This window comes from Pteronotus mesoamericanus, unplaced genomic scaffold (genome assembly GCF_021234165.1).
Source record: "Pteronotus mesoamericanus isolate MK-2021 breed Mesoamerican mustached bat unplaced genomic scaffold, CSHL_Meso_final contig_32, whole genome shotgun sequence".
Lineage (NCBI taxonomy): Eukaryota > Metazoa > Chordata > Mammalia > Chiroptera > Mormoopidae > Pteronotus > Pteronotus mesoamericanus.
In genome coordinates, this window is record NW_026555134.1 from 8,186,376 (window position 1) to 8,200,978 (window position 14,603).

Consider the following 14,603-nt stretch of genomic DNA (forward strand, 5'->3'; position numbering starts at 1 on the left):
GCACTTAAGAAATATACTTCCAATGATTTGTTGCTTCTGGAAGACATATTTTTAACCAACTCATGCCTTTACTGATTATATAGACTTGCCTACACTGTGGCAGAGGGAGTCTTGCTAAATTTATTGATTACAAAACCCTAGACATTTTCTACAGAAGACACTTTGTACAAAATACACAGTAAAATTGGGGGAAGATCTCAAACTTTAATTCTTAATATATGGCTGAAAATTGTCTGAACTGACAACATTGAAGAATTTACAAGTTAGTCACTCAGGAACTTACAAACTGGGCATGGCTTATCCAGAATTGCTAGACAGTATACAAATCAGGAGGATAAATAGTTATTAATATTAAAATGATACTTAGAGCCTGGCTAGATAGAGCCTCATTGTCATTTTTCATTAAACATTTTTCCAACTGTCCTGTTCTTCCTTAGGTATATCTTTTATATTCTGTTTTAATTCTTTGAAAGATTAAATTTCAGTATTAGTATTATTAATGGGAAAAATTAAACTTCTCTTTTATGAGGCTAAATGTCACCTGAACTTTGAATCTTGTCCCTTGTAATCACTAGGTCTTTAAAAAAATTTTTATTGCAGATACATCAAACCTTGTCCTTGCTTCACACTCTGTGCCCTGAAGGAGCTGACGTGCGAAGTGTTGTCTGCTCTATTTCATGTGCTGTGACACTAAAACTCTTTACAAAAATGTTACATGATGCAGAAGATAGTGAAAACCCACCCACCTGCACAGAAAATCAAAACGCACAGGTGGGATTCTTTCAAAATTAATTTATTATCCAATGTTATTTTTAAAGATGTGGCAATGCTTATGAGTAGTAGCTATAGGTGTAACCTCATCATCAAAAAGAAAATATGTGTTTGTCACATTTGTTGAGTGAACATTGATAAATATATTGATCATATTTTTATGAAGGCATGCAGGGCTCTTCACAAGTTAGGATATTTTTTTTTTCCTGGAATGAGCATGTCATCTCTTTCTTCCTTAACCAAAGAACAAATATCTATTTCCTTCTTGTTCTCAGCTGATCATCACTGAGGCTAAGACTTTCATAGATGAATTTCAAGGCATAGGTGGTGATGTCCCACAGGAAATTTACAATTTGTTATAGCTGATGGAAAGTAGTATTGCTGGCTGGAATCAGGATGATCCTGGATAAATAACTAGCCATCTACTCTGTTGCCCAGAACCCATGTATTCTGTTAAGAATACCAGTAACTATGCTGTATACCTGAAACTATTATAAAATAATATTCAATGCCAACCGTAATTGAAAAATACTATACAAAAGAATACCAATGATAATAGTGATGTTACTGTTAATAATAGACACTAACTTTTACTAAATCTTTATTACATGCCAATGCCAGGTATCTTATACACATTATTGTTAATCTTTACAACCCTTCTGCAAAGTAGATGTTCTCATTATTCTACTTCATAGATGAATAGCAGTCAAACAACTAATTGGTAGCAAAGCTAGGATGCAAACCCAAGTTTGTTTGTTTCCTGCTAGACTATACTGCTTAGTATACAGGTCATTTCTCCCATGAAGCCCTGGTCTTCCGCATAGGAACAGGTGTGACAGTAAGCTTTATTACCCTCCTCATATGTCTGCTTTGAGATCGTAAATAAATAGATAGTAGCCATGCCTTCCAACAGGCGATCATCTGCCACCATTTTTATTAAAAAGTGTAAGTATTAAATACAGTAAATGCTGGGGCTCTATTTATTTTGAAAAGTTTTCACTACTAAGCAAAACAATTAGTTGTATTGCTTAGAAAAATAAATCATATGCTTATTGAAAAGTTTCTTAAAATAATTAAATAGGAATACATATATCATATGGGGAAATTCTGAGTAAGATGCTTTAAGATGCTGTTCTTGCATATCTTAATGTTGCCTGTGTGTAGGCTGATATTTTTAAATTCATGTTCTTCTAGGACTTGAAGAAAACACCAACACTAAATGAAGCAGCATATCTTTGCAGAATGCACTGTCTTAGTGTGATTTTCCTTCAACGTTTACCCCTGTGTCAAAGAGCTAAGAGTAGAATCATTACTTCTATTTGGGACAGAACACTTACACCATTTTTAAGAATGGTAGGTGAACCACATGGAAATTCACAAACTTTGTAATTCAATAAGGCAAAAGTTAGAAAGCCGAACGTTTTTTCTAGTACTTTTATTTCTGCATGCATCTTAAAAATTGCTATCATCAAACAATGCATGTTTTTAGGAAAAATAGTCCAGTCATGTATAAAAGTATGCAACGATAAAAAGTACTTCAAACTACATATAAAAAATCCATATTCTGAAGAATATCAAATATTTATACAATTTCTTTGAAGACAACCCTTACTATTGATATATATAAAAGTAATAAATAAAATTCTATGTCAATTGCATGTTTTCATTTTATTATTAACTAAAACAGAAAAATACATTTAAAACTCATTTGTCAGTTTTTTTGAAACTTCAAAAATCTTTGTTCCCATATTTTAGCATAGTACTTTCTAGTTTGATATTTTTGTTTAGTGTAGTGATTATCAACCTTTTTCATCTAATGGCACACATAAGCTACTAAAATTCTGCAACACAGCAAGAAATTTGTATTTTTTTGCCAGTCTTATAAAAAATAGGTATAATTTTGATTCATTCACACCAGATGGCTATTTTTGTGTTGGCCATTGTCATTTTTTTATTTGACAATCTAAGGGGAAAGATGTCAGTGCCCGTGATTAAATAGGCAGGTATTGCATATTTTAAAAATTTTTGTAGCACACCAGCTGAAAATCACCTGTATAGTGTCTTGCAATCTTACTTTGGATTAAAACTGTAGCTCAAGGAGAAAAGTTGCATTTTGGAGCAAACTTTAACCAAAAAGAACATTAAACTTTATTATACTTTTATTATCCTTAAGCCCATAAAGAGTAAAATTATTCCCATTAGCTTTAGCACAGGATGAGATAAAGGGATGCTAAGTTACAGAAAGCTAGAACAGTCCTTTAGTGAGATATTGAGAAACCCATATAATACAATAAATTAAAGCATAGTTGTATGGTTGAAAAACTGCATTGTTGCTTCTATTACCTAGTTATTGTCAGCACAATAGTATTATGCATGCAGGTGACATTTTTATTGTATATTTAAGAAATCCCATCTGATCGATGACTGTGTTTTATTTAGGACCTAACTCATTAAATGATGCCAAAAATAACTTTTAATTGAAACTATAGCAATAACAATGAAATATCCACTACTTTTCTATAATGACTCTATTATTTTGAGTCAATGAAGGAATATTTATTGCACTCATGTTTGTGATACATTCAAAAAGTCATTTCATTTTAGAGCTGCAAGGGATATTGGAAGATACAGATTAGTCATGTTATGTTGCAGTTATAAAGAAATGAAGCATAAAGAAGGTAAGTCCTTTTATATAGTCACATACTTTGTCAATGCCAGGACAGTGGCATTGTATTTTCATATGTACTCTTGTTCTTTTTTCTTAGTAAACATACATCATGCTGAGGAAAGTTTTAGGAAGACATGAATATTCTGGAAAAATTTGGTATTATTAAAACATGCATCTCTCTCTTCTTTTTTTTTTCCAGTTAAATTATTGTAAATTTTTTACCCTGAAACAATTAAAGGCTAGAAGTAATTGGAATCTGAATTTCACTGGCTTACCTGACCTAACTGATAATAGTTTGTGGAAAAATATTGCTTATTATTATGAAATTGAATATAGTAGAGGTATGTTTTAAATAACTGTGTTGTTAAGTTTTTAATTTATTTTTGGTGGGTGGGTGAGAATTGTATCTGACAATTAATGGCAAGGAGCTATTCATTATATAGCTGTAATTGGATAGGAAGCTTTCTTTGCTGAAATTTTCTATGGAAAGTCTGCATTTTCTTTTTTTTTAACTTTTCATATGTTTATTTACTATTTATAGGCCTTTTTGGTGAAACGTTTTTTTTTTCTAGTTTTTTTTAAACATTTTTTGCATATTATGTTTTTACATTTTTTTAAATTAATTTATTTTTCCAAATACATTTGTCTCTGCCTTCCCCCCTCTCCCTCCCTCAATCCTTCCCCACTTTGGTTTTGTCCATGAGTCCTTGCTATATGTTCCTTGACTTTCCCCTTCCCTTCCTTTTCCCCGCCCCCCCCCCCTTCCCTCTTGTCTCTGTTGGTTTCTTTTCCTTTCAGTGTTGCTGGTCTTATTTTCCTTGCACCTTTGTATTGTTGGTTAGGTTCCGCTTATAGGTGAGATCATATGGTATTTGTCTTTTGCCCCCTGGCTTATTTCGCTTAGCATGATGCTCTCTAGTTCCATCCATGCCGTCATGAAGTTTAGTAGTTTTTTTTCTTTCCGCTGCATGGCATTCCATTGTGTAAATGTACCATAATTTTTTTGATCCAGTCATCTACTGATGGGCATTTAGGTTGCTTCCAACACTTGACTATTGTAAATTGTGCTGCTATGAACATTGGGGTGCATAGGTTCTTTTGAATTGGCGTTTTGGGAAAGTCTGCATTTTCAAAAGAGCTAAATGTTTCCATTGAGGACCTTGTCAGGGTTTTTTCAAACTATGAGACAATATCAGCTATTGGGAGGGGAGAGTTTAAGTAGAAGAACTATGGGAACTACTCCTAAAACTCTATGATAAATGTTACCATTTATTGTATATCATTCATATGTTAGATAATTTGCATATGCTATAAAATGACACCATAGCTTTTCTGCTGATTGTTTTGGACAAGGTATGATTCTGTGAAAACTCAAAAGGAGTGTCAGGTGAAAGTATTATGTGAAGAATTGAAAATGCACAGTGCAGAAACCCTGCCCCATTTCCTCCAACATAACCTACAGAACTCCTGATATTGACTCCTGACTCCTTCACATATCATTTTGGAGCCATGAGCTGACTTCTCATTGGCCTGTCTGGTTTTGTTAAGAGAAAAATACAGCAATGCCAGTAGCAGTTCAAACATACTTTTACTTTTTTATAACATTAACTACAACATGAAAAAATATGCCAGAGCCTATTCTATTTTGTTTTAAGCATCCAAGATGAAATACAGACAAACATGTAAAATAATTCATATACTCATAAAATATAAAATATAGTGATTATCACTCAGATTTTAATTATTTACTTGGACATATTTTTTTTTTCTACTTAAGGACTAACCCTGGAATTGGGTGACACGTTGAACCAGGGGTATGAGAAGTTGTGGAACACAGTTTTAACATTATCTGGGGATGGTGATTTCGGAGGGCCTTCGCCTGTGAGGACAACATCCAGACCATTTCTTACACACAAAGAAACATCATCTAAAGGTGCTGATGAGTTTTAAGAGTTGATCTCATTCAGGACAGAGAAAGATTAGTAGTACAATCCATGTTTAGAAAATAAATCTGACCTTTTAAAGTTTTGTTTTTTTGTGGGATTAGTCCTGCTAATTAGCTTCTATAGCTACACACCTTCTTTGTCTTCTCATTGCTTTACTTGTTTATTTCTTTGTTTATTTATTTATTGTAAGGACATGAGAAAGGGAGCTAACTTTTATTAAATACCCATTCTTCCAGGTATTGTGCTTTGCCATTCAAAACTGCCCTACTCATTGTATAATCCCACATTACAGATGAGATCTTGGGAAGCTCTTAAGTCATGTAACAAATTTATGGTAGAAGATTAGAATCCAAATCTGTCTGTCTGCAGAGTCAGACATAGAGGACATCTTAATAATATTTTATTGTATTTTATACAATAATTAGAAGTTTTGCTAAGGCTCATGTGAAGAAAATAGCTTGTACTTAAGTAGACCTATGAGGACTGCAGTTGACAGATTAGACCAGCCTATTTATGTGGCAAATTTTTATTTGCACTAAATTAAATATACAAATTTCTTTTAAGTTTCAACTAATCACAGAAACAAAGTATTTTATTAATATTTCATTTTATTAATACTGATTATGAAATTTGAAGAACTTTTGTAAACCTTATTTCTTTTGGTCTCTGGAAAAAATAGGCATATATCTTGTTGTGTCTCAAAATAAATACTTGTCCTTTCAAGATTGCATAGTGATTTCTTGACTATTTCTCAAAAGCCTTCAACCTTTTTTGAAATGAAATACTACATCAATTCACTCAATATACATTTACATCTGTGACCTAAAAGGTATAATATAAAGTTGATCTAAACATCCTGATTTGCTACAATTCTATTGAAGTATTACTTATTTTGAAATGAATCATGAAAATGTCTAACTTTGCTGTTTCAGAAACATTTGCATCACAATGGTAAGTTATTATTAGAGTTTTGTGTTCAAATATTAATTATATTTCTAAATATTACAAGGATCAAGTCAAGAAATTCACAAATTAGGACTCATTCCTCTGAAAGCTGAGATTATAGAAGATTATGCTGGAGATATTTTGTCAGAACTACCTTTTCTAAGCAGGTATTTATAGAAAAACTTTGCCTGTTTGTGATATCACTGGGTATAGTGAACTGGATTTATTGTTGTATATATTGTATACATATGATTAAAATTTTGCATTGGAAGATAAATTTTACTGATAATTTTAGCGACCTTTGTTTGTATGTAATTGATTACTGTAATTTTTAAACCCTTATAAATCTTCCTTAAATAACTTTTTTCATTTCTCACATATGGAGACATCTCCTTTACCTTTTTCTCTCTAATAGATATGACAAGTTAAGGGTATAATTAATGGGTGGCTGAGGTGTGGTGGTAGCCAAAATATAGAGATTAAAGTCCAGACATGAATGAATCATTAGTGTGGATCTTGAAATCATCAAGAATGGTAAGAGAAGAAAACAGCAAGGAGAAAGAGAGTTAGCTGGTTTACACCTTCAGTCAAAGAAAGGAAGTAAGAGGAGAATAACTCTCAGCAAGGAAGGGTTGTCGATGCTGACCTGGGGTAAGGCTGCGCAAAGTAGACTTGTACTAAAAATTACTCATTGTTTATATGAAATTCAATTTTATCTCTGTGTCCTACATTTTTGCTTGCTGAATCTATGAAACTGATAACAGATTCCCATATTTCAGTAGGATAGAAAGGGGAACAGGTGTCCTGAAGCAGCGAAGAGGAGCAAGGAGGGTATTCCTTTGTCTCTGACCCAATAGTAAGGGAGGGATGGGGAAAAAAGAGCAAGCACTTTAAAAACAAAAAAGCAAAAAAGTCCTCAGGGAAGAGTCAGATCTTAGAGGAAGTTGGGTGAAGGAAATATTCAAAGAAGAGTTTATGAACAGAGGGAATTGCTAATTATAGTCTCTTTGTTCTAGAAGATGTAGTGAAATGATTTAGTCAGGTTACAGAAGTAGATTCATATGAAAATCATAGTCTGGTGATGATGAATAGTGACCTTGTAATTGTAGACTTTGGATGAAGAATGAGATAAATGGACGTATCTGGCCTGATGGAACTATTGTTCTGAAGGTGGTTTAGGTAGTCCAAATATTGACCATCATGCTAAGGATGTGTCTTTTAGGTAGTTAATGGTGATGAGACCAGAAGTATGGTGGGGAAAGTGTGGACATTGGTGGTCTCATAAGGAGACTGGAGTATTTGGAAGTAAAGGTGATCCTACCAATAGTGTATTTGGAAGATGTGAGAAAACTAAACACTGAAAATGACAAATTATTTTGTAAATGTTATATATTTTTAAAATATATATTTTTTTTTCAAAAATTAAATTCTATCTCTACAAGATACCGTGCAACAAAATAAATCCCAAGTAAATAGAAATATAAATGTGAAAACCAACAGTCGTACCTGTGGAAAAAATTTTAAGAAAATATCTTTACACTCCAAGGTAGAGGTATCAGAGCATTTAAATTCCATATAAAACATGTCATTAAAAAAGTGATATTAACAATATTAAAATTAAATACTGCAATACAAACAATATTGGGGATGTTTAGAATGTATGTAGTCAGCATAGGATTAATATAAATAAATTAGGGTAAAGAATTCCTACAATGCATTAGAAAATTATGAATGAGACAGAAGAAAAGGAGGGAAAGAATGGGAACAGTTAATTAATAGGCGAGCAAGTATGGTAATAGCCAATACAACTTTGAAAAGATGTTTAACTTCATTGTTACTCAAGGAAATAGATTAAAACTACAATTAGCTGTTATACAACACCATTTCGACAAAATTTATAAGACTAAGTGATGCCAAAGATGTGCTCCAATAGAAACAATGTTTACAATCTCCAGAACTGATTCCTCTTACAGTTAGAAGTTTGTATCCTTTGACCAGTATCTTCCTATTTTCCCCAACCTCAGCCCCTGGCAACCACCATTCTAATCTCTGTCTCTATGAGTTTGGCTTTCAAAAAAACATTCCGCATAAAAGTGAGATCATGTGGTATTTGTCTTTCTCTGGCTGACTTATTTCACTTAGCATACAAATGCTCTCTAGGCCCATCCATGTTGTCTCAAATGGCAGAATGTTCTTCTTTTTAGTGGCTGAGTAATGTTCCACTGTAAATATCTGCCTGCCTGCCTGCCTGTCTTTCTCTATCTCACTTTTTTATCTATTGATCTGTCAATGGATACTTAGATTGTTTCCCTTTCTTGGCTTTCATGTTTCTTGAACACAACTGTCCTACCACAAGCCTTTCTACTTGCTGTTCTATTTGCCTGAAATGGTCTGACTCTGACAACTCTTAGCCCATTGCTCAAATGCCTTCTCAGCAAGGCTTTTTCCCGACCATTCCTCCTAAAATCACACCCTCTCATTTTCCCAGGACTCACTACCTTATCTCCTGCTTTATTTTTGTCCTTCATGCTTTCCACCATCTTGCATAGTATTGGATATATAAAGTCATGTACCATATGACATTTCAGTCAACAATGACTGCATATACAGCAGTGTGCCTATAAGATTATAGTGGTTTATAAGCAGAGAAGTTTATCTTGAAAGAAAAGGCTGGTCCCAACCACAATGTTGAATTTACTGCAGGCTCTGAGTGGTTTAAATATACAAGGAGGCTCAGTATGCTGTCCTGTACCTGCCCAAGACTGTGGCCCTGAGTTGGCAAGGGCGTGCTCTGGGGAGGATGGGAGCCAGGAGCCTGCCCTTCCCATGACCCAGCCCCTGCATGCCCACGCGCATGCACCCTCACACATTTTCATGCGCACCAACTCATTTCCCTTCCTTTTCTCAGTATCTCTTTCCTCCCGGTCCCTTCTGCTCAGTATCTCTTTCCTCCCTGTCCCTCTCTCTCTGTCCTATCCCCTCTCCTTGTTGTTATTTGTCGTCTTGAACTTTATGTCTTTGGTTTGCTTTTGATCTTGACTCTCCCTTCTCTCCTTTACCCTCCCTCCCTCTTCCTGACACCTATTCTCCCTCTAAAGGCTCCTTCCTCTACAGTCCTCTCCCTGTCCCTGCAAGAGTGGGTGTGTGCACACACATGTTATCTTCTATGCCATATTTTTACGGTACCGTTTCTATGTTTAGATACACAAATACTCAACCATTGTGTTACAATTCAGTGCAGTAGCATGCTTTACAAGTTTGTAGTGTAGCACCACTATGTTATAAACATATAGCCTAGGAATGTTGTAGGCTATACCACCTAGGCTTGTGTAAATGCATTCTACGATGTTCACACAATGAGGAATCTACCTAACAAGGCATTTCTCAGAGCATATCTGATGACTAAGTCACCCATGATAGTATTTTATCTTTATATTTCTTTGTCATCTGTAAACCTCTGTTAGAATATATAAAATCCACAGACATTTTTTGACATTTTTTTAAAGCCTCTTTTGCTCATTAACGTATTTGTAGCATTGAGAAAAGTGCCTGGGACTTTGCAGGAACTCTGAATATCTTGGAATAAATGAGTAGTAAGTTCATGGGTGTCACTTATTCTTTCATTTTTCCTTCTATGCTTGAAATATTTACAAGTACACACACATACATAGAAATAAATATGCTAAAGTAATGCAGAAACCTCTCTCACCTTTAGAGATATCATCTCTTATAGGTAATGCTATATACACTTCATTATTATTTGGTACATAACTCAATCCCACATACAAATAAATTCTTAATATGCACTTTTTATTGCTATAGAAATGCCATTTCTCCAGATATTCTTGCCCACTTCTTGACTATTTCTTCATGAGATATTTTGTTCATTTATAATTATAAAATTAAGGGTAGAAGCCCATTAAATAAGTTCATGGCTTGTAGTAGAAACTAAAACAAATTCTATGCATTTTATAATATATGCCTTTTGATTTTTTTCCCCAGTGATGACCCAGCTGTTATATCTCTTTCTGAGAGGAAAGAATTTGATGAACTCATACACTGGCATTCTTCTAGGCTTCTCAGTGATGATTTTGAAAGGATGAAGTACAGCAGGGATGGTAAGTATAACTAATATTGTCACCATTTTCAATATTCTTATATATTAAAGAATGTATCCTATGTATAAGAAAAAAATGACTCATCTTGGTTTAATGAAATCTAATGTAGAGTCTTCTTCAGTCTCACAGGCCACCATACAAACTTCCAATACTGTTCACAGCAGAACCAGGAAGAAGCTAGTTTTTATAGTATAAAAAATGAGATTTCAATCAGTCTGTTGGGGAGTAGGGAAGTTTGAGACAGGATTTTAAAAAATTTTTCTTGGGCTTTTACAAGAAATTATATGTTATTTTAAATGTTCTTTTAGTTCTTTTTTCTTCTCAATTAAAAATTCTTGTTGTGTTATGAGATCCAATACCTTCAATAATCACATTATATTTTCATTATTTGCCAAAATTACTAATTCTATTAACTACTTGGTTTAAAATACTGTTTAGTAATTGTTAATTAAATGAAACAAGTCATAAACATTCAAATAACTTAGTAATTATTCTGGCAGTGAGATATGATGGGCCAATATAGTTTTCTAATCTTGCTGCCTTCTTGATTTAAAACCGGTACAGGAAAATCATTATAGGAAAATTAAAAATCAGTTGCACACAGTTAGGATTCCTTATAGATTGGAAAGTGGCAGCCATATTGGTATTCCAGGTCTCTGACATACTCATTCAGCATCTGTCCTATGAATTGAGAGTTACTGTGCCCAGCTTTGGGCTGGGCTCCAGGTACCGAGCAGGGAACATGAAATATATGTTCTTGCTCTTGTAGTGCTCTTAGCTTAGCAAGGGAAAGTAGGTGTTAAACAAACGATTACAAAGATACTTACTTAAAATTATGGTGAATACTACAATTGGGTGCAAAGAATGTGAAGAGAGTCAGCTCAAGGGTTTGGGAAATTTTCCAGCCAAATCTGAAAGTGGAAGACAGTTAGCTGGGTGTACATGTTAGTGGTGGGGACCAATGCGGAAGTGGTCAGAGAGCCCGTAGTACAGAGCAATGTGAGAGGAGTCTGAATCACGCAGGCGTTAGTGGGGATTCTGAGCGATAGAAGAGTAACAGGAAGCCATCAAAATGTCGAAGCCACATGAACAGTGTGCTCAGGCTTATCCTTACCTGGCAGCAGTGTGGAGAAAGGTGCATTCCCTTTAGTTGTGCCCAATACTGCTGAAGACTAAGAATGGTCTGCAAATTGGTAATTCCTTGTTCCAGAGTCCCTTCATTCTATGATATCCTCTGGAATTTGGTTAGTTGTTTTGGACAAATGTTTCTGACCTAATTTTGGGATAGTTTTCAGAGATTCTGTTCCTAAATTGTAAACTCTTGTGGAGTATTCATGTCGTTTGCTCTTGCCCCTATGCCCAGTGCCATCAAAAATGCCAAAGTGCTGAGGTTTCTTTTGCAGTATTGATGTCCTGGAAGAAAAGAGAAGCATAAGCTCACCATTGATTTATTCTTTGGGATGTACCCATGAGGTTTATAGATTGTAACAAAGTTAAAATGCAAGTGACAGGCACGGATTTATTTTTATTTTTTTAGTTCTTAATTCATTCTGCTGTGTTTTACAGCTCTTTACCCATGTAACTGGACTCTCTGGTTCTCCCCAGCCTTTTGTTTCTTCTCACATCTGTCCTGGCTTGTTGTTTCATTCTGTGCCTCAACCGTAAGCTTCCCTTTGACCTTCCGAATTCCTCTGAACTTCTCCAACTGTGTTTCTCAATGTAACTCTCTGTTCAAATGTTTTTACATGTTAGTGCTTCCTAAATCACAAAGCATCCTCAACAGAATAAGAAATTTGGCCACCACAAGCAAGAGTTAGGATTTAGTGAGGTTTTTATTAATCATATGGCAGATTTTTTGATATATCTATTTCACTATTTGTTCAAATGTTCTCCTTACCACAACTTCAGGTTAATAGTTTTTAGTGCATTTACTTACAACTTCGTATGTTGCAGCAGTGGTTTTAGACAAGACACAGAATATATTTCTTTTTTTAGATATCAGTTTAATGTGGCGTAGTAGTTTATATACAGTAATAACCTCTTTTTAGAAATGCAGTACAATTCAATGACTTTTGACAAATAACTTAGTTGTGTAACCACTGACACAATCAAGCTACATGGGCACCAAAAAATTGTCTCCAGTTCCTATGTCACAGATCCCCCACCATGGCATCACTCGTTCCTGGCAGCACTAATCTGATTTCTTTCTCTATAATTGCACCTTTTCCAGAATAGGAGATAAAATGGAATAATTATATATGAATTTGTATTTCAAGGGTTTTTTGTGTCTCACCTCTTTCACTTAGCATAATGCTTTTGATATCCACCCAAGTTGTATGTTCATTCCCTTTCACTGCTGAGTATTCCATTGTATGGATGCTCCACAGTTTATTTGTCCATTCATTATTGAACAGACCTTTCCACTGGATGTACTGGCTATTAAAAATAAAGTTGCTATGAGCATGGATGGACAGAGCTTTGTGTGGACTTACATGTTCATTAATATTGGGTAAATATGTAGGAGTGGGATTCCTGGCTCATATATAAGTGGATATTTAATTTCATAAGAAATGGCCCAAGTGTTTTCCAAAGTGACTGTATCATTCTGTATTCCCACAAGAAATATAAGATTTCTGGTTGCTCCATATCTTTGCCAGCAATTTGTATGACCCGTTTTTTGGTTTGTTTGTTTTGGTCAGTTGGTTGGGTGGTTTTGTTTTAATGTTAGCAATCCCAGTAGGATGATAGTGGTATCTTACTGTGGTTGTACTTTGTTTTCTTCTGAAACTAATGATATTAAGCATTTTTATTGTGCTCATTTGCCACCTGTATCTTTTATTTTAATCATGTGATTTAAAAAAATTTTTTTTTTTGTTGTTCAAGTACAGTTGTCTCCATTTCCCCCTGCCCTCCCCACCTCCACCTCCCTCCCTCAATCCTTCCCTACTTTGGCTTTGTCCATGGATCCTTCATACATATTCCTTGTGACAGACACTGATTTAAATTCTACTATGTTACTTACACATGGCAAATAATTTGGATTTCTATATCTCAATCTCTAACATGTCTATAATTAGATTAGTGCCAGTTTTAAGGGGATTTGTCAAAGGCTTTTTCATGAATGCTTCCTAAGTGCAATTCTTGTTCATAAATAGCATTGTCAGTATATATTAATAATGTATTTATTTCCTACAGCTAAATACAAAGGCATCAAAGAAAGAAGGGAAATACAGAAATTACAGTGTTTCTATCACCTCTTTGGAAAATCTATGATAGGAAGTAACAGATCAGTAAGAGTTATAAGAGGAAGAGATCTGCCACCTCCAGAAAATTCTTCAGTGCAAAAGAAAAGAAAACCCCAGGTACATTCTTGGTCTATCAGGGCTCAGTCACGTGGGGGTCCCAAGAGTCTACTCATTCCACGTGAGATCTTCCTTAACAATATCCATTGCTGTGCTCATTGGTAATCTCATGTGTTATTAGAGAAGGAAAAAACACACCTTTTTCTAAAAAAAAAAAAAAAAACTGTCAAATTAAGTATACTCTAAATACTAACCATGAATTAACATATAGACTTTTAAAATACTTGTAAAATGAAAAAGAAAATGAAATGAAGTAAACAAAATCCTAATAGGATTTTAATTTTTTGGTGCATTGCCTTGTAGTCATTTTCCTTCCATGTTAATGAAAATCTTCTGGAAAACATTTTTGTGACTGTATAACCTATAGTATGACATGCTATTATTTGTTTAATTATTTCTTTTGAAATATAGAAAAACAGGTAAGAAAAAAAGGGAAGAAAATAAAGTCTATTCTCACATCCCACAGATAAACACTATTAACATATTGACATACATCCTTTCAGTCATTTTTTTCATGATGTGCTTTTTTTTTTTTTTTAAAAAAAAAACCCTCTATATACTTTCAGCCTATTTCCCTACCCATCAATATATAATGGACATTTTTCTGTCCATTTATTAAATGTTTCCATTATAGCACACTATTTCCCAAATTTTAAACAGCTTTTTAAAAAAAGATTAAGAAGGTCAAACATATTTAGTAAATTTAGACTATCTAGAAAAGAATTTTAAAAATCACCAAATTTTGCCCCACCTCCAAAGTTACTTTTGTTAACTGTTTGATGACTACCCTTCC

General features: G+C 34.2%; 1 protein-coding gene across 1 annotated transcript in view; it reads left to right on the top strand.

The window, feature by feature from the left end:
* LOC129072507 (probable ATP-dependent RNA helicase DDX60) overlaps positions 1 to 14,603 on the top strand; it is a 72,211-nt gene that overhangs the window by 12,803 nt on the left and 44,805 nt on the right. Inside the window, 7 exon segments of the mRNA XM_054575977.1 lie at positions 601 to 771; positions 1,966 to 2,124; positions 3,639 to 3,780; positions 5,217 to 5,372; positions 6,395 to 6,497; positions 10,333 to 10,448; positions 13,644 to 13,810. Coding sequence (XP_054431952.1) covers positions 601 to 771; positions 1,966 to 2,124; positions 3,639 to 3,780; positions 5,217 to 5,372; positions 6,395 to 6,497; positions 10,333 to 10,448; positions 13,644 to 13,810 — 1,014 coding nt within the window.